This window comes from Lipotes vexillifer, unplaced genomic scaffold (genome assembly GCF_000442215.2).
Source record: "Lipotes vexillifer unplaced genomic scaffold, Lipotes_vexillifer_v1.1 scaffold565, whole genome shotgun sequence".
In the NCBI taxonomy this organism is placed as follows: domain Eukaryota; kingdom Metazoa; phylum Chordata; class Mammalia; order Artiodactyla; family Lipotidae; genus Lipotes; species Lipotes vexillifer.
In genome coordinates this window covers 401,119-425,589 of record NW_006771554.1, presented here as the reverse complement: position 1 = coordinate 425,589, position 24,471 = coordinate 401,119, and the positions used below count along the sequence as shown (strand labels likewise).

General features: G+C 46.0%; 1 protein-coding gene across 3 annotated transcripts in view; it reads left to right on the top strand.

Annotated features, from left to right (window-relative positions):
- The window catches only part of SLC13A3 (solute carrier family 13 member 3), a 77,145-nt gene that overhangs the window by 27,786 nt on the left and 24,888 nt on the right, over positions 1 to 24,471 (top strand). The window contains exons 2-7 of one of the 3 annotated variants that reach the window (XM_007446926.1): positions 3,158 to 3,423; positions 6,083 to 6,243; positions 14,066 to 14,132; positions 16,837 to 17,022; positions 19,241 to 19,366; positions 24,056 to 24,151. In XM_007446926.1, coding sequence (XP_007446988.1) covers positions 3,158 to 3,423; positions 6,083 to 6,243; positions 14,066 to 14,132; positions 16,837 to 17,022; positions 19,241 to 19,366; positions 24,056 to 24,151 — 902 coding nt within the window. Of the gene's footprint in view, positions 1 to 3,157; positions 3,424 to 6,082; positions 6,244 to 14,065; positions 14,133 to 16,836; positions 17,023 to 19,240; positions 19,367 to 24,055; positions 24,152 to 24,471 lie in introns of those variants that run through there. The other 2 variants (XM_007446927.1, XM_007446928.1) reach the window with 2 other exon arrangements.

Sequence of the window (24,471 nt, the reverse complement as noted above, 5' to 3'; positions counted from 1 at the left end):
TGCTGTACTGAAAGTGAAGAGTGGAATGGTTGCCTGGGTACAGAATGCTTGTAAGTATATCGGTTGTTTACCCTCATGATGGTGTGGTTGGCTGGGAGCTGAGGCTTGCTGCCACTGCCCAGCATCAGGAGAGAGAATCAGACTGCATATTGCTAGCCTGGAAAAAGATCAAACTTCAAAATTCTACTGAATGCCTATCACTTTTGCACCATCATAAAGTTTAAAAAATCGTTAAGTTGAACCATCAGAAGTAGGGGACTGACTGTAAGTGGAAACATATCTTGTGTTCATGGGTTGGAAAACTTAATATTGTTAAGATAGCAATACTACCCAAAGTGATCTAAAGAGTCAGTGCAATCCCTATCAAAACCCCAATGGTTTTTTTTGTGGAAATAGAAAACCCATCCTACAATTCATGTGGAATCTCAAGGGACCCCAAATAGCCAAAACAATCGTGAAAAAGAACAAAGCTGGAGGACTCAGAAGTTTTCCTGATTTCAAAACTTACTACAAAGCTGCAGTAATCAGAACAGTGTGGTATTGGCAAAAAGACAGATATAAACCAATGGAACGGAATAGAAAGCCCAGAAATAAACCCTCACGTGTATGGTCAAATGATTTTTGGAGAGGGTCCCAAGACCATTCAATGGGGAAAGGACAATCTTTTCACCAAATTGTGCTGGGAAAACTGGATATTCATATGCAAAAGAATGAAGTTAGACCTTTAACATCGCATACAAAAATGCACTCAAAATGTGCTCATGATCTAAACATAAGACCTAAAACTATAAAAATCTAAGAAGAAGGGCTTCCCTGGTGGCGCAGTGGTTGAGAGTCCACCTGCCGATGCAGGGGACGCGGGTTCGTGCCCCAGTCCAGGAAGATCCCACATGCCGCGGAGCAGCTGGGCCCGTGAGCCACGGCCGCTGAGCCTGGGCGTCTGGAGCCTGTGCTCCGCAACGGGAGAGGCCACAACAGTGAGAGGCCGGCGGACCGCAAAAAAAAAAAAAAAAAAAAAAAAAAAGAATCTAAGAAGAAAACATAAGACAAAAACTTCAGGACATTGGATTTGGCAATGATTTCTTGGATATGACACCAAAGGCACAGGCAACAAAAGAAAAAATAGACAAATGGGAAAAGAGGATTTGTTTTACAAAAATTCCCTCAGCAAGAGACTTTTTGTAGGTCTGTAAATTGCATGAGAGAATGTAAACACTGGTACAAAAGCTAAGGCACTTGGGAAATGGAAATTCTCCTATGTTGGGCGTGTTAAGCAGAGTCTCAGGATGTGTTTTCAAGGTTTGGAAATGTATGTAGGTGTGTCTTACAGTCTTCCCTCTCTCAGTAATGGACAACCTCATTCTTCCATTGAGGCCAACAACTAGAATTACCCTGGGCTTCTCTCTTTGCCTTACACATCATAACAGATCCTTGGCAAAGCTATCTTAGAAATAGATCCAGAATTTGACGACTTCTCATTACCTCCACTCCTCCCATCAGACCCTAGCTGCCAGTATCTGTTGCTTGGATTATTGCCAAAGCCATCTCATTGGTCTCCCTGGACCATTGAACCTTGCCCCTTTAGATGGATTAACTAATTGTAGTGTCTGTACATAGTTTGATGCCTGTCCTGTGTAGCTGAGGATATGTTCTATTAGCATGGTGCTTGTTAGGATGGAATTCAGTTCAGTGTGCTGTGGACACCGAATAAAGTCAACAAAACCTACTATGAGTAAGAAGTAAGAAGAATAAATGGCACCAGACAGCACCAAATCTAAGAAATAGTCTGTGTTCACTGGAACATGCAAGATCATTGCCTTGAGAGAATATAAGAAGGCAAGTTCAGGGCAGTAGGTAGTTTTATTTAAATAGTGACTATGGGAATAATAAGACACTATTTGTTATGGATCCTGTGGGACACTGATGTATCAGATGTTACCATTACTGCGCTCTTGTTACATCAGCAGGTGAATAGTTTCACAAGTTTTGACAAATGTACAAACCCATGCAACCACCACCCCAATCGAGGTCTAGAACATTTCTGTCACCCCAGTAGTTTCCTTTGTGCTCCTTTGCAGCACCGCCCCCCCACCACCCCGCAAAACACAAACATCCTAACCCCAGCCTTGGCAACCACAGATCCGTTTTGTTTTGAATCTTTGAAATTGCATTGTCAACCTTGAATGCATAGATTCTAGCATTCAGCTGATAACAGCTGTGGGGTACTTGGTTAAGAGAGTTGGCTCTGGAGGCAGATTGTCTTGTTTGCACAACCATTGCCTTGCTACTGACCTCCTGGCATCTCAGTTTCCCAATCCACCAAGTGGTCATAATAATTATACGTACTTCACTGGGATTTTGTGATGAATAAACAATAGCTGGTACCTACTAGCCCAATAAATATCAGTAATTATTATTACTATTTATAGAGTGGGTACCAAGTGTTGGACATTGTGCTAAATGCCACGTATGGATGCGGCAGTTGCTGCTGGTGCTCTGTCCACATCCCTGTTGGCGGTTACCATTCTGCACATGCCAGTAGCTTCTTGCAGAGCCCTGGATGCTCTGAATGAACTTGTTATCTGGCTGCTGCACAGGGCAGGTCGAAGTGCTGGAGAGTTAACGCTCCCATGAGCAGCCCTCAACCAGTGATGACCAAGAGCTGGCAGATAAATAGCCAGCTTCCTTGCCTCCCAGGGGGACTACTCTGAGGCATGATCTACACTGTCTTCTAGGGTCCCCATCAAGATTGAGCCCCAGCTGCCCTCCATAGTAACCTTCTTGTTAATACACTGTCTTGGCGTCCTTCTCTGTTTCACTTCCTCACTGCCCTTCCAGAACTTTCTGAGATTCTCTGTCGAGCAAACTACTTTTCCCTCTCATGCTCATCTCAGGGTCTACCTCTAAGACAATGGGGTATTTCATTTTATCGTCAGACAATCCTATAAAATGGACAGATAAGCTTCCCCATTTTATAGTTGAGCAAAATGAGGCTCAGATAGGTGACACCACTGGCTCAAAGTCTGAGCCTTGGGCACTTACCCTCTCCACTGCCTCCCCGAGGAATGGGCCCTGATGGGCCCTGCTCCAGGACCTCTTCTCCCTCTGCCACGCAAAGCTCTGCTGACCCTCCTGGGCCTGCATCTCCCCCCTGCAGGAAGGTCGCTGCCTGTTCGTCATCCTGCTCATGGCGGTGTACTGGTGCACGGAGGCCCTGCCCCTCTCGGTGACGGCCTTGCTGCCCATCATCCTCTTCCCCTTCTTGGGCATCCTGCCCTCCAACAAGGTCTGCGCCCAGTACTTCCTGGACACCAACTTCCTCTTCCTCAGCGGTCTGATCATGGCCAGCGCCATCGAGGAGTGGAACCTGCACCGGAGAATTGCCCTCAAGGTCCTGATGCTCACTGGGGTCCAGCCGGCCAGGTAAGGCCAGGTAATGGGTCCAGCCCAGAGGTGGCGAGGCAGAGGGATCACATCTCTTGGAACCCAAACCTACTCTTCCTGCTCTGGTCATCCAGGGCAACAAACTCATCATGTCCCACCATCCACTTGTTTATTCATTTCTCAAATATTCAGTGAGCCGCTCTGTGTGCCAGACACAGTGCTAGGCCCTTGGGCAGTTCTCGAAAGTATGTAAGAATCACATGGGAATCAGTTGAAATGCTGATTCCCAGACCTCACCCCCAGGGATTCCTGTCCAGTAGTTTTAGAGGGGGCCATATTAGCAGTTTGACTCAGACTACTTGGGGCTGAATCCCACCTTTCCTGCTCTGGGAGGTGACTTAGGCTCTCTTTGCCTGTAAAATGGTGATACAGTAGCTTGGACCTGCACTGTAAATGCTGGCTGTTGTCATCCTGGTTTTCTATTTACCAGCCAAGGTGACATGGTGGGTGGGGAGTGGATGGAAAGATGGCCTTGGAGAGGCAGGGAGATAGGGTCCATTCCTAAGGGCCTTGGGCCCCCTAGCTAGGATTCCAACTTTTATTTTAAGATGATTGAATGGCCTTTAAAATAAGGTCATTGTTGTTCTTTTAATCTTTTTTTTTCGCAATTTGTTGAATCTTAAGGATTCCTTCCCAGTAATGTTTTTAAATGCATAAAGCACAACACATAGGATTTAAAAAAACAACCACAACAATTACAGCAAAATGCACTTATCCAAACAATTTTTTAAAACCACACAAATTTGTGATAGAATACTATATGTACTTCTTTATTAACATAATAAATGATGAGATCTAGCAACAGCCTCATAACTGTAGTTTTGAGGCAGTTCTGAGTGTCAGTGATATTCCAAGATGTCTCAACTATTATAATGTGATATGGAAGTGTCTGTGATCTTTACTGGTAAACAACTCCCCTTCTAATAGAGAAAAAAAAATTTTAATTAATTAATTTATTTATTTATTTTTGGCTGCATTGGGTCTTCGTTGCTGCACGCGGGCTTTCTCTAGTTGTGGCGAGCGGGGGCTACTCTTCGTTGTGGTGTGCGGGCTTCTCACTGTGGTGGCTTCTCTTGTTGTGGAGCACAGGCTCTAGGCGCGCGGGCTTCAGTAGTTGTGGCATGCGGGCTCAGTAGTTGTGGCTCGCGGGCTTGTTGCTCTGCAACATGTGGGATCTTCCTGGACCAGGGCTCGAACCCGTGTCCCCTGCATTGGCAGGTGGATTCTTAACCACTGCACCACCAGGGAAGTCCTCCCCTTCTAATAATACTGAACTTGTTTGCCTATGTTTATCACTGAAGGAAATATTTAATTTCTATTAGATGTTAGTAAAATAGAGGTATATTTTCCCCTATCATGTCCATTCTAAATTATATCCATGGCCCCCCTGGTTATCAATCTCTGCTTTAAAGAATTCTAAGCTGGGGAGTGACATGACCAGATTTGCATTTTTAAAAAAATTCCTCTTGGCTACCATGTGGGGATCAGATGAAGGTGAGAAGCCGGATGCAGCCCAGGTAAGAGACTGTTCTGGGGATCCAGACAAGAGATGGTGCCACCTTGGACTAGGGTGGTGGCAGTGGAGATGGACTGAATGGATAGGTTTGAGAGCTCTTTTTGTGGTGGGGATGGGGGTGGCGATGAGGGAGAAGGAGGTTCTGAATAACTCATGATTTTCTAGCATCAGCTCTGGGCCAGGCATTCTGCTAGGCTCTGTAGCTGTTTCCTCATGGAGGAACTGTCAGTTCTATGGGAGATATTCCATCTATAGAACTGATCCCAGCACAGAGCAGAATTTAATACCTAAGGGACACGTGGTGCAATATGAGCCCACATGAGAAATATAGGGTGACTTCTTGGAGGAGGTTACATTTGGCCTTGAAGAATGGATGAGGCTGCTGTCAAACATGTTTTAAAGTTACAACAATGAAAACGGTATGACACTAGCTCAGAAATAGATTTTTAAAACACAGAATAAATAATCTGGAAGAAATCGAAATCCGTGGGAAAGGGAAGGATTCAAGAAGTGGTGGGTGTTGGAATAATTTGTGTATTCTTTAGGAAAAATTTCTACTTAGATCCAACTTTGTTCTATACAACTAGATAAATTCCAGGTGGATTAAGAGTTCAATGTAAAGAAAAGCAAATCACTAAACTTAGATTCCTGTTGGTGGGAGGGACCAAGCAATGGCAGGCAGGCAGGCAGGACATCAAGGCGTGTTTGGGAGCTGGCGAGAAACTCAGCAGAGCCTGAGCAGGGGTGCCTGGGAGGAGTGGGAAGGGAAGGGGGAGAGAGGAGGCTGGGAAGGCCACTTAGGGTGAAACAGTGGAGAGTCTTGGTGCCAAACCAAGACACCTTTATTCTGCAATGGGAGCTATCCAGGATTTGTGGGCAAAGGAGAGAAAATTTCAGGGTTGGTGTGTCTTTAGAACTAATTTACCTTGGGCACCTGAGGTCAGTTCACTTATATACACTGAGTCAATTTCCTTAGATCTAGAATAAGCGTGGTGAATGGATTTGGTTCCCACTTGGTCACTAGCTTGTCGTCTCTGGGCCTTAACTTTCCATGTGTAAACAAGTGGGATACAAACCAGAGGCCCCAGTTCTAGATCAGCCTCTAACTCCCTCTGTTCCCAGGCTCATCCTAGGGATGATGGTGACCACCTCCTTTCTGTCCATGTGGCTGAGCAACACGGCCTCCACTGCCATGATGCTGCCCATCGCCAGCGCCATCCTGAAGAGCCTCTTTGGCCAGGAGGTTCGTAAAGACCTCAGCTGGGAGAGTGAAGAGAAAGCAGGTGAGTCTGTGGGAAGGGACTGGGAGGAACTCCACCAAGGTGGAAGAGTGGGAGTGGGGACATCCAGAGGGTGTTGGGGAAGGCCAAGGGGATGCACTTATTGAGCACCTACTATGTGCCAAGTTTAATAATAACAACTGAGAATTCACTAAGTCAAACCATGGTACCTTTTTTAAAAATTTGCATTTATTGAGCATTTACTGTGTACTAAGCAATCAGTTAAACACTTTACATACATTAACTCCTTGCCCTCTCAAAACAGCCTCATGAAGTAGGTGCTATGCAACTTGAAACAATGATGAGATTTATTTCAATGAGATTGGCAAAAATAAGAAAGCTGGATAGTGCCCAGTGTTGGCAGGAATGGGAGCCATTGGAACTCTGTGCGCTGCTAGACAGTGTGGACAGTCAGCCTTTCTTAAGGGCATTCCACAAATATTTGATCAAATTAAGAGTGCGTATACCCTGGAACCCAGAAGTTTGGCCCTGAATGCAAGTGCTAAAGGCGTTCTGACACAGGTTCATGAGGAGGCACGTGTGACCATGTTTAGTGCAGCATTCCCTGTGGTATGCTGGTTAGGGTTCAGGTTCGGGTTAGGTTTAGGGTTGTGGTATGGCCACCATCGCCAGTAAAGGAGGAGACTGAGTGTGGTGGGTGCACGTCACTGAGCACTATGCTGCTTCTAGGAACAAAGAATTAGAGGGACATATAGTTATATAGATAAATCTCATAAAACCTAGTTGTGATTGGAAAAGCCAAAAGGAGATATAGAACACAATATCGTTATGTAAATTAAAAATACAAAAGACAAAACGTTTGCAAGAACATAAACAGAGGAAAAGCTACACATTAAACGCATCCCAGTGGTTGCTCTGGGAAGGATGGGACTGGGAAATGCGGATAAAAGGGACCAAATTAATAAATAAAACAAAAAGAGTGGCCTTGTGCAACAGATAGTGAGAATGTGCCGTGAAATGAGGGATTGGATTCACTTAAACCTCTGAAACTGTGTTCTAAAGAAAACAAAACACAAGTAGCTGCCATGTTTTTAAGTGACTAAATGAGAGCTCAGAGAGGGGAACTGACTTCTCCAAGTCACACAGCGAGCAAATGGTAGAGCCCAACTTTGCACCCAGGCAGTCTGGCTGCAGAGCCCACTCTCTTCCCCATGAAATCAGCTGCATCAGTGAGAATTCTTTTGGCTGCAGGTAAAAGGATGCCTGTCTGCAGGTGACTTAAAGAACAAGGGTTTATTTTCCTCAAATGTCAAAAAGTCAGAGAAGGGCAGTTCCAGGGTCATTTCAGAGGCACAAAGATGTCAGGGCTGTTCACTGGTATCTCTGTGATTGCCTTGGTCTTTCCCTCGTGGTTGCAAAATGGCTGCCACATCCTGAGTCTTGGGGCTCCAAGAGAATACCTCATAGCCACCTTGGGGTGGCAGCAAGCAGTTAACTCTGCTTTCTCATTTCAACCCAGCTGCCCCCACTTTACCTGCTTTATACCCTGAGCTTCCAAGTAACAATCACCGATGTTTACTGAGTACCTACTTTTATGCAAGGTCTCATCTAAGGGCCTTACATCTGAATGAAGTGGAGCTAGCTTTGACCTCATTTAGAGCAATGCAAATGGAGGAAGAAATTTAAAAAGTGGTTAAAGTAGTCCCCAAGGTCACATAATTCCAAAACAGCAGCTCTGGTATTTTGAATCCAGGTTGGTTGACTTTAGCACCTGTACTCTTAACCTCTGTTGTTCTGCCTCCCATAGATGTTTTTTCTAAGAGTTTAGTGGCAAAAAAAAAAAAAAAAAAAGTGTGAAAGCCAATTCCCTCATTATATGAAAGAAGATGAAAAACCTGAGACTCGAGAAGGGGAAGGGACTTGCCCAAGGTCACACACAGAGTCATGCGAAATCCAGAGTCTTTCCTCTTATGCTGCAGGATGTCAGGAGGCAGGAGACCCTGGGAAGCTGGGGTGGACCTCTGCTTTCATAGGTGGCGGGATCAGAGATCGGGGATTAGTTAATGATCAGCCCCAAGACCTAAAATGGGTAATTCCAGTGCAAAGAGAAATGTTCTCTTTCATCCAGTTTCTGTGCTCTGTCCTGGTGGCAGGAGGTAAGGACAGGAGTGGAGGGAGTGGAGACTCTGTTTATGGGCCAGGATAGGGGCGAGGAGGCTCCTGGAGGCTTCCCTGGAGGCTTTAAGTCCCTGAGGGACACCCAGAGCAACAACTATAAGGATGATGTGAGCTACCATTTCCTGAAGACCCACCCTATGCCAGACACTGTGCTAAATTTTTCACACCCATTAGCTCATTTAATCTTCATAACAGTACTATCAAGTAGGTGACACCCATTTTACAGACGAAGAGACTGAGGGTCAGAGAGGCAAAATACGTTGCCCAAAGCAACATGGTGAGTTAGTTGCTGAGCTTTGTCTGAATCTGGAATCTGTGCTTACAAGCCAGAACAAGATAGAGCCTGGGGCAGTGCAGGGCAGGGCTCGCTGGACAAGACTCTAGGGATCCTCAGCCTTGGAGGGCAGCCCTGCTGCTTCTCTTCAGTTCTTTTACACACTCTGCTCCTTGCACTGCCTGGGGGACCAGGGCCACATGGGTGGTGGCTTCTCCTTCTACATGCATGTTCCCATTAGATCCTTCACTTCAGCCCTTCAAGGGTGGCCCTGTCATCATGCCCATTTTACAGAGGACGAAACTGATGCACAGAGTGGTGAAGTATTTGCCCAAAGTCCCTCAGCCAGTAAGGGGCCCATTTGGCTTTTGAATCTAAACTCTTCCACTCTCCCCCCTCCTTTTTTCTGCCCAAAGATGTCTAGGCTGCCACCCATGCCTTTCCTTTAGGAATGCCCAAGACGCTCTCATTCCAGAAGCAGTCTTGTCAGCTGAGTTAAGCATTGTCCTCCTCTTCCCTCTTCATTCATGAGGCTGCGAGAGGGGGCCTCTTCCTGAGGCTCTTCTCTCATCTATAAAATGAGGACAAAACCACCCATTTCGGACATATCGTTGTCAGGCTTACATGAGAAATGAGAGCCTGGCACATAGACATGGTTAATACGTGGCAGTGATACTATTGCTGTTATATAAAAACCAGTATAAGAGTTCCAGGAATTGGAATGAGTGGATAATAAGACCCTACACCTTGATTCGGGTTGAAGTTTCCTGTGACTGCTGGTTGAGAAGGATTTATTACCCGACTCCTCCGTGGGCTCCAAGTTCCATGGGAGCTGGTGTCAATCTTTCTCATTGCTGTGAACTATAGTATTGTTCACCTAGAACACTGTTTGGCACGTAGTAGATAATCAATAAGTGTGTGAAATAAATAAATAAACAAACGAGTTACTGAACTGTTCTACGCCTGTTTCCTCATATATAAAATGGGGATATTAATCCTTACCCCCCAGGTAGTTGTGGGAACTAAGTAAATCAATGGATGTAAAACTGCCTATCCTGGGGACCTTTGACTTCCCCTGGGGTGCTGTTTACCTAATCTGATACAAGAACTCTTTCCTGAGAGCCTTCTGTGTGCCAAACTTCAAGAACATTTCAGTCATACCGGGCAGGTTCAATTAGAGTCAGCTGCTCCAGCTCAGAGCCAGGTGGGTGCCTTTGGAGGTGGGGTGAGACTCAAGGGGTGGGGAATCAGTAGTCCTGGGAACAAGCTCGACTCTGCCATTAACCCAGTGGGTCATCTTGATCCCATGCTTCCCCCGTGTCTCCGGGCCTCAGTTTCCCGAGGTGTAAAGAGGAAGGTAATAACCCCTGCCCAGCTCTCCCAGTCTGTCCTGAGGCTGCTGTAAGATTACAAATGTGAAAGTTCTCAGCTCCCCCACCCAATATAAACTCAGGGATTGTTATTATTTGAATAAGATCTTACATAAACACCAAGCTCCTAACCAGCCTGTGATTTCTGGACCCAGGGAAGTCAGAACCTTTGGAGACTTTGGCCTGTTTTCGTGTGGTCACTTGGGTCACCGTGGTCACAGGAAGTACAGGGATGACCCGGGATAAATGGTTAAGAGTAGCTGAGCTGCTAGGGGCTGAGTAGCACCTTGGTTTTCCAAGTTTTTTTTCAACTTCATCTTCATTGGTTTTATCGTCATCATTAGAAAAAAATAATGCTTGGTATCAAATTTTTTCACATTACTAATTTGCATAAAGAAAAAGTGAAACTCCCTCCTTCCTAATTTTAATTGCTACAGATAATTACTGTTCATAGCCGTGTGTGTATGAATAGCTTCCTCTGCCTCGTCTATAGCACGTACAGTTTTGTATCAGGGCTCTCCAACTTCGATGCTGGCAGCAACCAGCTTCCATGGCTGAGAAAAGCGGCCAGGTGAGGACTGTGGCAAACTGGTGAGCACTCACCCCCTCTAAGGTCATGGACAGCCACTGGAGGCTTCAGTTCCCCATTTCTAACTTCAGGGGAGTCTTCTCAACCCTGCCTGCCCAAAAGAATGACCTACAGAGCTTTTAAAAATACTGAGTCCCCAGAGCCTCTAAACCAGAACCTCCAGGGTGGGACCTGGGTATTCTCAGCAAATTCTAATGTTGTCCAGGGCTGAGGAAGGTGGCCTATTGTTATACCCGAGATGCTGGTGAGCTCTGCGGACATCTGATGCTGCGTTGACAGCCATTCCCAACCCGGGTGAGAAGGGTACAGAGAGAGCTAGAGATGGGTGGGGGGTAGGGAGTCACTGGGTCAGGGTTCTTCCTGTCTGGCCATCCCCTGGGGAGCGACTTTGCACACCAGCATCAGTGTCCTATTAACAGCCCTTCACTTCCTGCTTCAGTGCCCCGGCCTCCGGCCCCATGTGTTGCATGTGGACATGTGTTCCCATCACGGGAGCCCTGAAGCCCTTGTCCCCGTGGCCCAGGGTGAGCTGATCTGAATTTAGCCTTCAGACCTCTGCCGGTGGTCAGCAGGGCCAGCCTCAGGCACAGTAAAAATGGCCCAGTCAGCCACCATGGAATGCTGCTCCCTCGTGGTACCAGCAGGAAAAGAACAGCTCAGGGTGGAGAAGGGAAGGGACTTCCCCAAGCCCCCTGGTGAGACAGGGAAAGAACTGAGGCTGGAGTCTAGACCCTTCCACCCAGTCCACGTGGCCAAAGCCCCCCGGAATACATCTGTAGTTAAACAGGTTGAGTTTGTTATCGTTGCTGCAGTGAGGGAGAGCACACACCACGGACAACTACAGTCAGCTCAGAGGGTGCTAGAAAGCACCTCTCATAGGATTTGGGCTTTGGTTGGGTCATTTGGGATGGGGATGGGGGCTAAGGAAGCAGGGTTTGCTCTAGATTGGGTGCTGTCAGAGACTGGGGACGATTCTGTGATTAGGCAAGAAGTAACCATTTATTTAGCAAGAGAAGTGGAAGCTCGATATTTTGTGGGTGGCAAGTGGCTTTGCACTTAAACGAGATTATGAGGTGTCCTTGCTCTGTCTCATTTTATCAGTCTCAGAGTGACTTTGTCTGAAGTCGGTGATGTGTGAGATTGTTTAGGTCCAACAAGAGAATGATGTGCCTGTCATATCTGGGTCAGATCAGTTCCAGACTTGAGGGACCACTCTTTTATTCTTTCTTGGTAGTAACCCACATTTTCTAAATCCCCACTAGTGCGCAGATTCCTGTTAAACTTTTTAAAATCAGGGGCTGGCAAACTTGGGCCCACCAAATCTAGCCTGCTGCCTGTTTTTCATGCAGCCTGTGAGCTAAGCATAGTTTTTATGTTTTTAAATGGTTGGATAAATCAAACGAAGAAGATTTTGTGACATGTGAAGATTATATGAAATTCGGTTTCAGTTTCCAAAAATAAATGTTTAGTCACACTTAGTCATTTCTGTATTGTCTACGGCTGCTTTCATGATATCATGGCAGATTTGAGTGGTTACAACAGAGATCATATGGCTTTTCATATTTACCACTGGCCTTTTACAGAATAAGTTTGCTAATCCCTGCTTTAAATGACGTTTTAGTTGTTCAGGTTGCTATGACAAAAATACCAGAGACTGGGTATTTATTTCTCCCAGTTCTGGAGGCTGCGAAGTACAAGATCAAGGCGTCAGCAGATCCGGTGTCTGTTGAGGGCCTTTTTCTGGTTTGTAGACAACTGTCTTCTCACTGTGTCCTCACATGGCGGAAAAGGCAAGGGAGCTCTGTGGGGTCTCTTTTATAAGGGCACTAATCCCATTCATGAGGGCTCCTCCCTTATGACCTAATCACCTCCCCAAAACTCCGCCTGTTAATACCATCACATTGGGGATTAGGTTTCAGCATATGAATTTGGGGGGTGATGAAAACATTCTGTCTATAGCAAATAAGTCAACTCTTTAATCCTCTTGATAACCCTAGGGGAATTATTACTTCCATTTTATGAATTAAAGATGTTCAAGGAGGTCAAGGGATTTATCTAAGCCAGAGTTTCTTAACTTTGGCACTATTTGACATTTTAGGTAGGATAATTCTTTCTTGTGGGGGCTGACTTATGTCCTGTAAGATGTTTAGCAGCATCCCTGACCTCTGATCACTAGATACCAGTAGCACCCCAACTCCCCCCATCCCAGTTGCAACAGCCAAAAATGTCTCCAGACATTGTCCAATATCCCCTGGAGGCAGAATCGACCCCAGGTGGGAACCACACTGATCTAAGGTCACAAAGCAAGTGATGGAGCTAGGACTTGAACCCTGAACCCCTGTGTTCAGCTACCAGTCACACCTCCAATGCCCTGGGATGGATTCTTTTGCTCTTGGTGATGGTTTCAGCTGCAGAAACTTTTAATCCCCTCAGTTGTCTCCACAACACTCCGAGGCTCCTGTGGGGAGACTGGCCTATCAAGCAAGGGCTCCTTTAAAAATGAAGTCAGATCCTGTCCTGACTCTCCTCTGCTCAAACACTCCCCTGGCTCCACTCCCATCTGGCTCAGAGGAGAAGCTAAAGTCCTTACTGTGAGCCCCAAGACCTCTGTGTGATCCACACCACTTCCTGCCGCCTCACTCCTGCCACTTCTCCCACCTCTCCTCCTGCTTCATGCCCCTCCAGCCCCACTGAGCTCCTTCCTGCTTCCCAACACACCAGACACACTCTCACTTCAGGGCCTTTGCACTTGCTGTTCCTGTTGCCCCCACCCCTCTTCCCACAGCTCTTCAGATGATTGGCTCCTTTTTATCCTGAGGTCTCAGCTCAAGTGCCATCAGCTCATATGTCTGCTCTGTTGACCTGATCACAATAGTCCCCCTGCTCCTCCTCCCCACGCTGCAGTCACTTGCCATCACATTGCCCAATTTCATTTCCTCTGTCACTTTCATCACAACGTGAACTTTCCTTTGTTTGGTTATTGTCTGTCTCCCTTTCTAGAATATAACTTTCATGGGAGCAAGGACACTGTCCTATATTATTCACTGTGTACCCCAAGCTCATAGTCAATAGTACACAGTAGGTGCTCAATAAATGCTTTTTGAATGTATGGCAGACTGGGGTCACCCACCCCATTGCTGACCCATTACCACTCAGAGCTAGTCTTTCCCAAACACCCCTTTGACAATGACAGCTCAGGTTAGCCTAGGCTTGAGTTATGGGTTGTCAAGCAGCCTTGCAGCGAACTCCCTGCCCACGGGCCTGAAGCCCTCTCCAAAAAGGGATGGGTGGGACAGGAGGATGGAATTTTGAGTATCTTTTTTTTTTTTTTTGGATCCAATGACTAGTATAGGTCAGGACCTGAGGAAGCACTCTTGATTGACTGCACAAGAATGGGACACTCCTGTCCCATTTACTACATCACACTAAAGACATCGTGTTCTTTCCTCCTAGCTGCTGTGCAGAAAAACGGCCTGCATACTGTGCCCACGGAGATGCAGTTTATTGCCGGCACAGAAGAGTGAGTTCCTGGTGAAATTCACAGAGGAGCCAGTGCTTGATCCAAGGAGATGATGAACAAGAATTCAATGCTCCAAGCAATCCTCTGCCTACCCCCCAGTTTTTCTCCAAATGACCTAATGCCCAAGTTTCCACCATTTATATAGCTTTGGCTCCAGGCTCCTTGAAAAAAGCAAATATGGGAAGGGCAGGGGAGCACATTAAATCCCTAAAGGTCTGCTGAGGTGCAGGGTCTAGAAGGAGGGACCAGAAGAGCAGGAGGCACAAGCCACACGACAGTTGTGGAAGAGAGGGTGTACCAGGCCAAGCGGCTCCAAAGACAAAAATATCCTGAGATACCCTTCGCACTTGTGTGACTTAGGAAGTATCTTGACATTGACAGCACATTTAGTCTTTGGTGTCTTTTGTATATGGCAGTGTGGATAAAATCTGGGTGCTTAGAGCCATGCAGACTTGGCTTTGAAGCCTGGCTTTGCCGCTTACCGGCTCTGTGATTTGGACAAGTCACTTAACCTCTCTGAACCTCAGTTAGTTTCACTTACCAACTGGACATGATATCAGAACCCACCTTATAGGGCTGTTTTGATATTAAATGAGAACATGTAGCTAAAGCAGGTTTTTGGGCCTTCCATGCACGGATGGTAATGCTTGTTATTAATGGCATTGTTATCTCGATTTAATGGTGATGAAACAAACAGCAGGAAGTAAAGTGACTTGCTCAAGGCATTGCTGGGCATCGGTCAGGTCTGTTTCATTCATTCAACAAATATTTATAGAGAGCTTACGATGAGCCAGGTACTGTCAGGGATACAGCAACAAACAGAAAAATATCCCTGCCCTTGCGGAGAAACAAATACACAGTAAAATCCATAGTGTGTCAGAAGGTTGGTGAGTGCTATGCAGGAGAACAGAGCAGGAAAGCAGGCTAGGGATGGGGTTGGGGTAAAGGACAGTTTTTAAATGGGTGGTCAGGGAAGGCCTCACTAAGAAAGTCATTCTTGAGCAAACAGCTGTGTGAGGTGAAGGATCTGTGGGAACAGGGTTCTCAGCAGAAGGACCAGCAGGTGCAAAAGTCCTGAGAGTTCAAAGCAGCCAGGAAGCCAGTGTGGCTGGACCTGGGGGTCAGAGAGATTGCTTGTGTGGCAGGAAGATAATAGTAGAGGGCCAGAGCATGTGGGACCTCATCGGCCATTGAGGTAGCTTTGACTTTGAATGAGATGGGAGCTGGTGGAGGGTTCTAGCAGAGGAGGGACAAGATTTTACATGAGTTTATCTTATCCCATGGCCTGTGCTCCTTCCTGGCACCTTGTTTGGGGGCTTTGAGTCCAGCTTTGAGATATGGGTTCTATAGTTGGCCCAGCTACTCACTACCATGCAACCTGGGAACCACCTGCCCACGCAGAGCTTGTGCTGAGTCTTTTGGAAAAGAGCTGATCCCCACTCTCTGGAACTCCATGTCCACTGGATGCAGTCCCCAGCCCCACTCCGGGCCTCCGTTTCCCATCCAAACGAGGAAGGGAGTGAATGAGACGAGCGTGAGGGCCCTTTCCCTCTTTCATTCTCCTGTGAGGCTCAGTCTGGTTGGGGCCCCAGGTCTGAGGGAGGCCACAGATTCCTGACCAGGCCTCTCACCCTGAAAAGTCAGGCCAAGGCATCTGTCTCCAACTGCTTCCAGCCGTTGTCTTCCGTTCAGACCCAGATTACATCCCCACTGCCCTCTGGAGAAGGGGCCCCTCATGTTAGTAATTAAGGCCTGAAGATATTTGAACTATCTTTCATTCTTTAAGAGAAATTGATTTGTTACGCAGGGACAATTCTTAGTTTTATTCGCTTATAAACATAATTGCACAAGTAAAAAGAAAAAAACTCTTAAACAAAAAGAAAAATGTTCTCAGTATCTCACTCCCAAAGATAGATTAGAACAGTTAAGTAAATACGATTCTAGACTGTTTCTTGATATCTCTCTATATACATAAGTGCATTTCTTTATTTTAAAAAATTGATCATGCTACATATGCCACTTTATAACGCATCATCTCACTTAATGGAGTGTAGTGGGCATCTTTTCACCTCAATAAATTTGTGTCAACATCATTATCTTTTAACCATATAATTAACAATTATTAATTTTGTTTCTTCCCCAAACTCCTCAACTATACCAGGAAAATAACCCAGATAGTACAAATAAAAACTAAAAGAGGGAAAAAATCCATAATTCCGTCCCCAAGAAAGGCACCAAAACAACTTTGTGTATACCATTCTAGACTTTTATTAATATTCATATATTCATGAAATATGTGCATATTTTTAAAATAAAAAAACTAAGTAGTGCTGTTTCCTACCTTTTCACTTTATATAATGGACATCTTTCATTTTAATAAACACCCATCTAAATCACCATTTTTAATAGCTGCACTGGTATTCCATCCAGAAAGAGGATCATCTTTTCTAGCCAATCCCTTTTTGATGGATATTTAGGTTGTTTTCCACTTAAATTATATTTAATACCAATTATTACTTTAGGACAACTTCTTAGAGTAGAACACTTAAGCTGAAGGCTTGCACATTTTTAGAGGTTTTTGGAGCCTGTGCCAATTGGCTTCTAGAAAGTTCACTTAGCTCTCCCGTCCTGGGCAGTGTGTTTCCCCATAAGGCCAGGAATTCTGAGTGTCTTCTGAATGGCTTCTCTTTGGGTTTGTTTAAAGCAAAGACTGTCCTGAGGAGGCGGAGGCTCCAACGGATCTCCAGGCTAGCTCTAAGAAAGAGGAGGAATATCGCAGGAACATCTGGAAGGGCTTCCTCATCTCCATCCCCTACTCGGCCAGCATCGGGGGCACCGCCACCCTCACAGGCACGGCCCCCAACCTCATCCTGCTTGGCCAGCTCAAGAGGTAAAAGCCAGCGCCGCCCCCCGCCTACTCCCCAGCACTGGGGTTTCTGTTCCTTCCACACTTCTCCCCCTCCTTCATCCAACATTCAGGGGTGTCTGTTGAATGTCTTCTATTGGCCAGGCTCCGGGGACCCAGCGATGCACAACCCCCAGCAAAGTCCTTACTCTGGGGCACTTCCATTCTGGTGGGAGAGACGAGCAATACAGGGAAAAGCAAAAGAATGTATAATATGTTGGTGTGATGAGTTATGAAATAAAGCAGGATAATGGAGTAGAGGTGATAGTAAGTGATGCTGTTTTATGTAGGTTGGTCATGGATGTGTGATCTCTCTGATATGGTGACAGTTGAGCAGAGATCTAGAAGTGAGGGGGTGAACTCTGTGGACACAGGAGGGAAGAGCAACCCAGACAGAGGGAATGGCTTGTACAAAGGTGGGACTGTCCTGGGGAACAGCACAAAGCCCAGCCAGGCTGGGGTTCAGAAGGGGATAAGGTAAGAAGAGGCCAGACTAAGGCAACAATTGTAAGGACGCAGCTCTTCCTAAAAGTGAGATGGGGAGTCAGAGGAGAGCTGCGAGCCGAGGGGTGACACGATATGACATCTGCTTCTAAAACCAACCCCGGTGGGAGGTGTTGGTGTGTGGCTGTGATGTGCCGTGAGAAGCTTTGCAACCAGCCACACGGGCCAGCAGTGGAGTGGATTCTGCCAAGAAGTGAAATCTCCCCATCGCTGAAACTGTTCAAGCAGAGGCTGGGTGGCCATCTGTCAGGGCATGAGAATCAGAGAAGGATTCGACAAGGTGGCTTGTCGTTGATTCCATTATTCCAAACCTCTTAGTCTGAACATTTAAAAAATCCTTAGAATCCTTCAAGATTCTAAGTATTTTCAGATTCCAGGATTCTGAGAGGTGGGGTTTCTAAGATTTCATTGCAGTGGAGATGCATTTAATCTATGATTGTAAGTATTTGACAAACAAACAGCAGCAAAACTGTTCGATAATTCAACATGGCCACATGTGCTGGCCAGCTTCTTTATCTGGTATTCAACCAAAGAATCAAGGACTTACTGGGATGATGGAGGGAAAGCTGGTTCGGTTGGTCTTCCTGAGAGTGGGCTTGGTGTACATAAATCAGTACTACACTTGCGGGTAGTCAAAGTTATTTTCATGAGAAAACTTAAGTACGCCCATGTCTTACCTCATGAACCAATTTTAAAACCTTAACCCTGCACCATATTCTCAGGTTCTCAAATCCTTTGATTTTAAGAGTATGATGAAAAGCAGTGATTCTCAGCCATGGGTGCATTTTAGAGTCTCCAGGGAAGGTGAAAAAAATATGCTTGGATCTCGGTTGCAGAGATTCTGATTCAAGAGGTAGCAGTATTTCCCCAATTGATTTCAGCCCACTGCAAACCTTCGGTGTCTTTTTGTCTCCATTCTTTGAGCAAGACTTGGCTGTGAGACTGGAAAACCAGAAGCCGAGATGGCCCTGCTTCAGATGTAGGGACGATCCGGGCTGACCCTTTAGTCTCCTCCATTAGCAGGAAGTGCCAGCAAAGGGGCAGTTGACTGGGAGGACAAAGCAGAGTATTGGGTATTAGTTCTTGCTGGAGCACATCCCCAGGGTTGGACAGGAAAGACGTGGACTCTGGGGGCCTCAGGGGCTGGTCCTGAGTTGGGGGTTGGGGAGAATGGGAGGGCATTTGCTATCAGAGGGTTTTTAGGCTGCCTGTCTGCTCTGATGTGAGCAAGGCTTTGTTCCGACTTGAAAAGAAATTAGGGGGGAAATGCTGGAGCTGTAAGTAAAAGTATCAAACATGAAGGATTTTGAGTAAAGTGCACGCAAACTACATGCAAATCATATACAGCATTTAATTGCACAAGCTAGGACCTTCTGGTCAGGAAGGAGGGTATTTGAAAGGAATATGGGGTTAATATGGGGTTCTGAATCCCCATCGGGGAACCTGGGGAGACAGGGAAATGGCTGCCCTGAATGTTCTCCTTGGCCTTTGCTCCCCAAATACACTTTATTAGTTTATTCTGATCATGCGCGATATAGACACATTATAGAGCACTCAGAAAATACAGAAAAAAAAATTTGAACGACGTTCAATCCCACTGTTAATATTTAGCATACTTCCTTTAGTTTTCGTCTGTAAGTATACGTGCATCCATCGGCGTGGCTGACCTCGGCGGCTCTCACCTCCCTCTTTTCTCCAGTTTCTTCCCACAGTGCGACGTGGTGAATTTCGGCTCCTGGTTCGTCTTCGCCTTCCCTCTTATGCTGATGTTCCTGTTGGTGGGCTGGCTCTGGATCTCCTTCCTGTATGGAGGGATAACCCTGAGGTACCCTGGTGTTTCACCTGAGCTTTGCGGCGGGATGAACCGTGCTCAGTAGCGGCTCAGGCCGTCCTAAGTCGTTACAGTTTTATGTCAGATGTGGCGCCTGTAGTCCTCCTCGCCTCCCGGGGATGTGGGGATTATAGGTGCTGTGGGAACTCGCCTGCTAAGCCCAGGCCCTCAGTGAATGTCGCTCACCATCAATAATTACTAACAGTGTTGTTACTTAAGTAAGGTACACACTCATATCAGAGGAGCAGATGTGTAGCGTTTCCCATTTCACGGGGCCTCAGTACAGGAGAGAGTCTGGGGGGGGTCATGAGGTCAAGGTATCAAATAACATTGACTCAGACAGTGAGAAAAATATTCCTTTTATCGACTCATTTAGAATCGATCTGCTTATGCTGGGGAGAAAGTCTCAGTAGGGTGAGGAAAAACTTTAACTCTCTAACCTTTTAAAAAAGAAAGAGCAAGCCTCAGGCCCAGAGACTAAAGCCAGCAGTGGTATCTAGCCATTTTGCTTTGCTTTCATGTCTTTATTTTTGTGGGTACTCTTTTTTTTTTTTTTTTTTTGCGGTACGCGGGCCTCTCACTGTTGTGGCCTCTCCCGTTGCGGAGCTCAGGCGCCAGACACGCAGGCTCAGCGGCCATGGCTCACGGGCCCAGCCGCTCCGTGGCATGAAGGATCTTCCCGGACTGGGGCACGAACCCGTGTTCCCTGCATCGGCAGGCGGACTCTCAACCACTGCACCACCAGGGAAGCCCTTTGGGTACTTTCTATGTATGACAAGTGATTCTTGTTTTCTACGTATGGGAGCGATAGAAAGTTTTCCACTTAAATACATTTCTTTAATTAAAATGCTGAGTCTAGTTGGAGGAAAATGTTAAGGAAACATGAGCCCCGTGGTATGTGGCTATACGAACGTTTGTGAAAGTAGGTTTTGAATGCCTGGAGTTTGGGGAATACTAAAATAGGAGCTGCAGCTCAGGGCTGGGGTAGCAGGCATGTCATAAAGTCATTCTCTGACTCAGTCCCCTCACCTTTCTGGGCCTTAATTTTTCTCATCTGTAAAATGGGACCAGTAAGAGCTACTCTGGATCAAAGAGATGTGAAAACACCTTGAGAATAGAAAGGCTGTGATCGTGGTGTTCCTTGATCCCTCAGAGCAGAAACTCAGGGTTCAAAGCCCAGCTTAGCCGAGAGAAGCAAGCCCAGACATTGGACTCAGATAAACCAGAGTTCACATCATGGTTCTGCATGACCTTGAGCAACTCTGTCACCTCCCTGAGGCTTTACTTCTTTAATTTCTTCACTTGTAGATGGGGGATAATAATGAGCTACATCTAAAATAAAGTCTAAATGAGGGAGAGTGTGAAAACTGCCCAGTGCTGAGCCTGAAACAGAGCCCCTTTCTCCTGTCTGCCTGTTCCTTGGACATCTGCAATACTTGGTCTCGGAGGAGGCTGTGATGAAGGAAATGCAGGTGGAGGGAAGCCCAGTGAGAGAGGTGTTTCGGGGTGGGTAACAGGAAAGGTTCCGGCCAATCCCATGACACCACCTTCTCTCAGCAAGTATCCACCGAGCATCTGCTACGTGCCTGATGCTGTCACACAGGTGCTGAGGATGCAGCCCCTGGGCAAGGCTGAGGCGTTCCTGCCCTTGGGGAGCTTGCAGTCTAGGTCGGGGGAGACAGACAGTGAACAACTAATCAAAGCAGAAATACCAGTCATGATTAGTGCTGGGAGGGAAATGGATGCTGAGATCTGAGGGTGCATGCTAGAGGGCTCTCACCTTACTGGGAGGGCAGGAGAGCTTCCTTGGGAAAGTGCGTTTGGAGCAGGAATAGGAAGACTGAATAGATTAACTCAGTAAAGGGGGAGAAGGAGATAGGGGTGATGAAGAGCATTCTGGGCAGATAGAGCAATGAGTGCAAAGGCCCCCAGGCCAGAGGTAGCAAGTGGTCTTCTGGAAATGAAAAAAGGTTAAAGGGACTGAGTTCAGGGTGTGAGGGAGTTTTGTGGGCGATGAGGCAAAATGATCAACTGGGCATGATTTTCCCTCCCCTCACCTCACCCTTTTGGCAACGTCTGGAGACATTTTGCTTTTGTCACAGCTGAGGGAGTACTACTGGGGTCCATGGGGTAGAGGCCAGAGATGCTGCGAAACATTCTACAACATACAAGTCAACCGCCTACACCAAAGAATTATCCCACCTCACAACAGAGAATGACCCTGCCCCAATATTGTCAAGAGCTCCAAGACTGAGAAACCCTGGGTTAGATCACTGAGGGCCTTGTGGGACATGGATCTTCACAAAAAAGAACCGTTGTGAGTTTTTTAAAAAGCATTTATCTGTTTAATTTGGATAAGCAACACATACACACGGTTCAAAAATCAAAAACAATACAAAGAGGTATGCAGTGAGAATTCTTCCCAACCATGCCTTCGATTACCCAGTCACCCAATACATCCCTCCCAAACAGGTATCCACTTTTATTGGTTTCTTGGGTAATCTTCCAGAGTTTCCATAAGCAAATACAAGCAGATACTATACATTTTCTGGTGACTGGTCTCCCTGACAGATACCATTTTGTATAGTAACAGGTATTTTTGTAACGTAGATTTCCATAGGAGGGATTTCTTTTTTTTTTTATTTTTAATTAATTTATTTATTTATTTTTGGCTGCATTGGGTCTTTGTTGCTGAGCGCAGGCTTTCCTCTAGTTGCGTCGACCAGGGGCTTCTCATTGGGGTGGCTTCTCTTGTCGTGGAGCACGGGCTCTAGGTGTGTGAGCTTCAGTAGTTGTGGCACGCGGGTTCAGTAGTTGTGGCTCGCGAGCTCTAGAGCGCAGGCTCAGTAGTTACGGCACACGGGCTTAGCTGCTCCGCGGCTTGTGGGATCTTCCCGGACCAGGGCTCAAACCCATGTCCCCTGCATTGGCAGGCGGATTCTCAACCACTGCACCACCAGGGAAGCCCCATAGGAGGGATTTCTGGGTCAGAGAATAAACACTTTATTTTAACAGATATTGTTGAGTCGTTCTCCATAGGAATTGCACTAATTTGTTCCCCCATTTACAATGTATGAGAGTGTCTGTTTCCATGCAGAAAAGTGGATTTTTGCCAATCTGATAAGAGAAAAATAATTTGCATTTATTTTAGAAGTAATTTTGAGAAACTTTTCATATTGAGGAGCAATATGGAAACTTTTCATATATTCATGGGAGATCCTGGTATTTCCTTTCCTGTGAATTGTTAAACTGTGTGTTTATATCCTTTGTACATTTAAAAAATTGATTGTTGGTCTTGGTTTTATTGATTTCGAGTACTCTTTCTATATTGAAAGATTAGTGCTTATTTTGATATATTTTGCAAATATTTTTTCCTGATTTTTTACTTTGCTTATAGTGCTATCTTGCATGCAGAATTTTTTAGAAACATTTTATGTAGATGAATTTATCAATCTTTTGTTATGTGTCTTCTGAATTTTCAATTACAGTTAAAAGGTCTTCCCATTATAGGAGTTATAAAAGAATAATCCCATGTTTTCTTCTAGTATTTTAATATTTTTTATGTTTAAATATTTTATCTATTTGGAGCTTATCCTTAGGGTGCAGTGTAAGGATCCAACCTTGGGGTACAGGTTTGGATCCAACTTTTTTTTTTGTTCCAGATGGCCATCCAGTTGTCCTGATACCATTTACTGACACACAAACTTTTTTTTTTTTTTTTTTTTGCGGTACGCGGGCCTCTCACTGTTGTGGCCTCTCCCGCTGCGGAGCACAGGCTCCGGACGCGCAGGCTCAGCGGCCATGGCTCACGGGCCCAGCCGCTCCGCGGCATGTGGGATCTTCCCGGACCGGGGCACAAACCCGTGTCCCCTGCATCGGCAGGCGGACTCTCAACCACTGCGCTACCAGGGAAGCCCAACGTTTTTAATTTTAATGAAGTCAATTTATCTATTTTTGGTTGCTTGTGCTTTTCGTATCACGTCTAAGAAATATTTGCCTAATCTGAAGCCATGAAAATTTACCCTTATGTTTTCTTCGAAAAAATGTTACAGGTCTAGCTCTTCTTCTATTTAGGTCTTTGATCCATTTTGAGTTAAATTTTGTATGTGGTATGAGGTAGGGGTCCACGCTCATCTTTTTGCGTGTGGCTATCCAGTTGTCTTAACACCATTTGATGAAAGATTATTCTTTCTCCATTGAATGGTGTTGGTACCCTTATCAAAAATCAATTGACCATAGAAATGTGGGTTTTTTTCTGGACTCTCAATTCGATTCCACTGATCTATATGTCTAACATCAATGACTGAATAGGTCATCTTTTCTACACCAAGCTAGGATACCAACTTTATCATAGATCGAATCCCCATTTATGGTTTTGTCTATTTCTGGACTTTCTATTTTATTTCCTTGGTTTATCTGTTTATTCATGAGTCTGTTTGACCCCCTAAAGGATTTTAAGCCTGGGAGCCATATGATCAGATTCACATTTTTAGAAGACTATCCAGGCTATAGGTGGGCAGAACAGATTTTAGAAAGGGAACATAGAGGCAGGCCGACCACTCAGCAGGCTGTTGCAGAGTCTCCAAAACAGAGATAGTGAGACCTGGCCAGATGGTGGTGGGGTAGATGAGACGCTAGTTAGACTACAGTGGCCACTCCTAACCTCCCCACTTTCTGTTTCAGGGGCTGGAGGAAGAAGAAATCTGAGATCAGAAGTGATGCAGAAAATAGGGCTCGAGCCATGATTCAGGAGGAATTCCAGAACCTGGGGCCCATCAAGTACGTGGCACAGGGGTTCTCAGGGTGGGGAGAGAGCCAGGTACTAGACTTTCAGGAGGAGCTACCTCTTGACTTAATCCCTGACCCCCTTGGAGACTGAGTCCCGAGGGGATTTCAGGACCAACGGCCTGGAAGCCTAGAGATGGAGGGTAGGGAGATGACTTACACAGTCAGCTCTTGCCCTGTCGCTGGGGTAGATACCCTGAGGACCAGTAAGCCTCTCAGGTTGAACTTGGAGGGGGAACCTGTCACCTTCCCGCCTAATGTACACTTTCCTTCCTGGTTCATGGAATACCCAATGCTGCCTTGGGTGGCTTCCA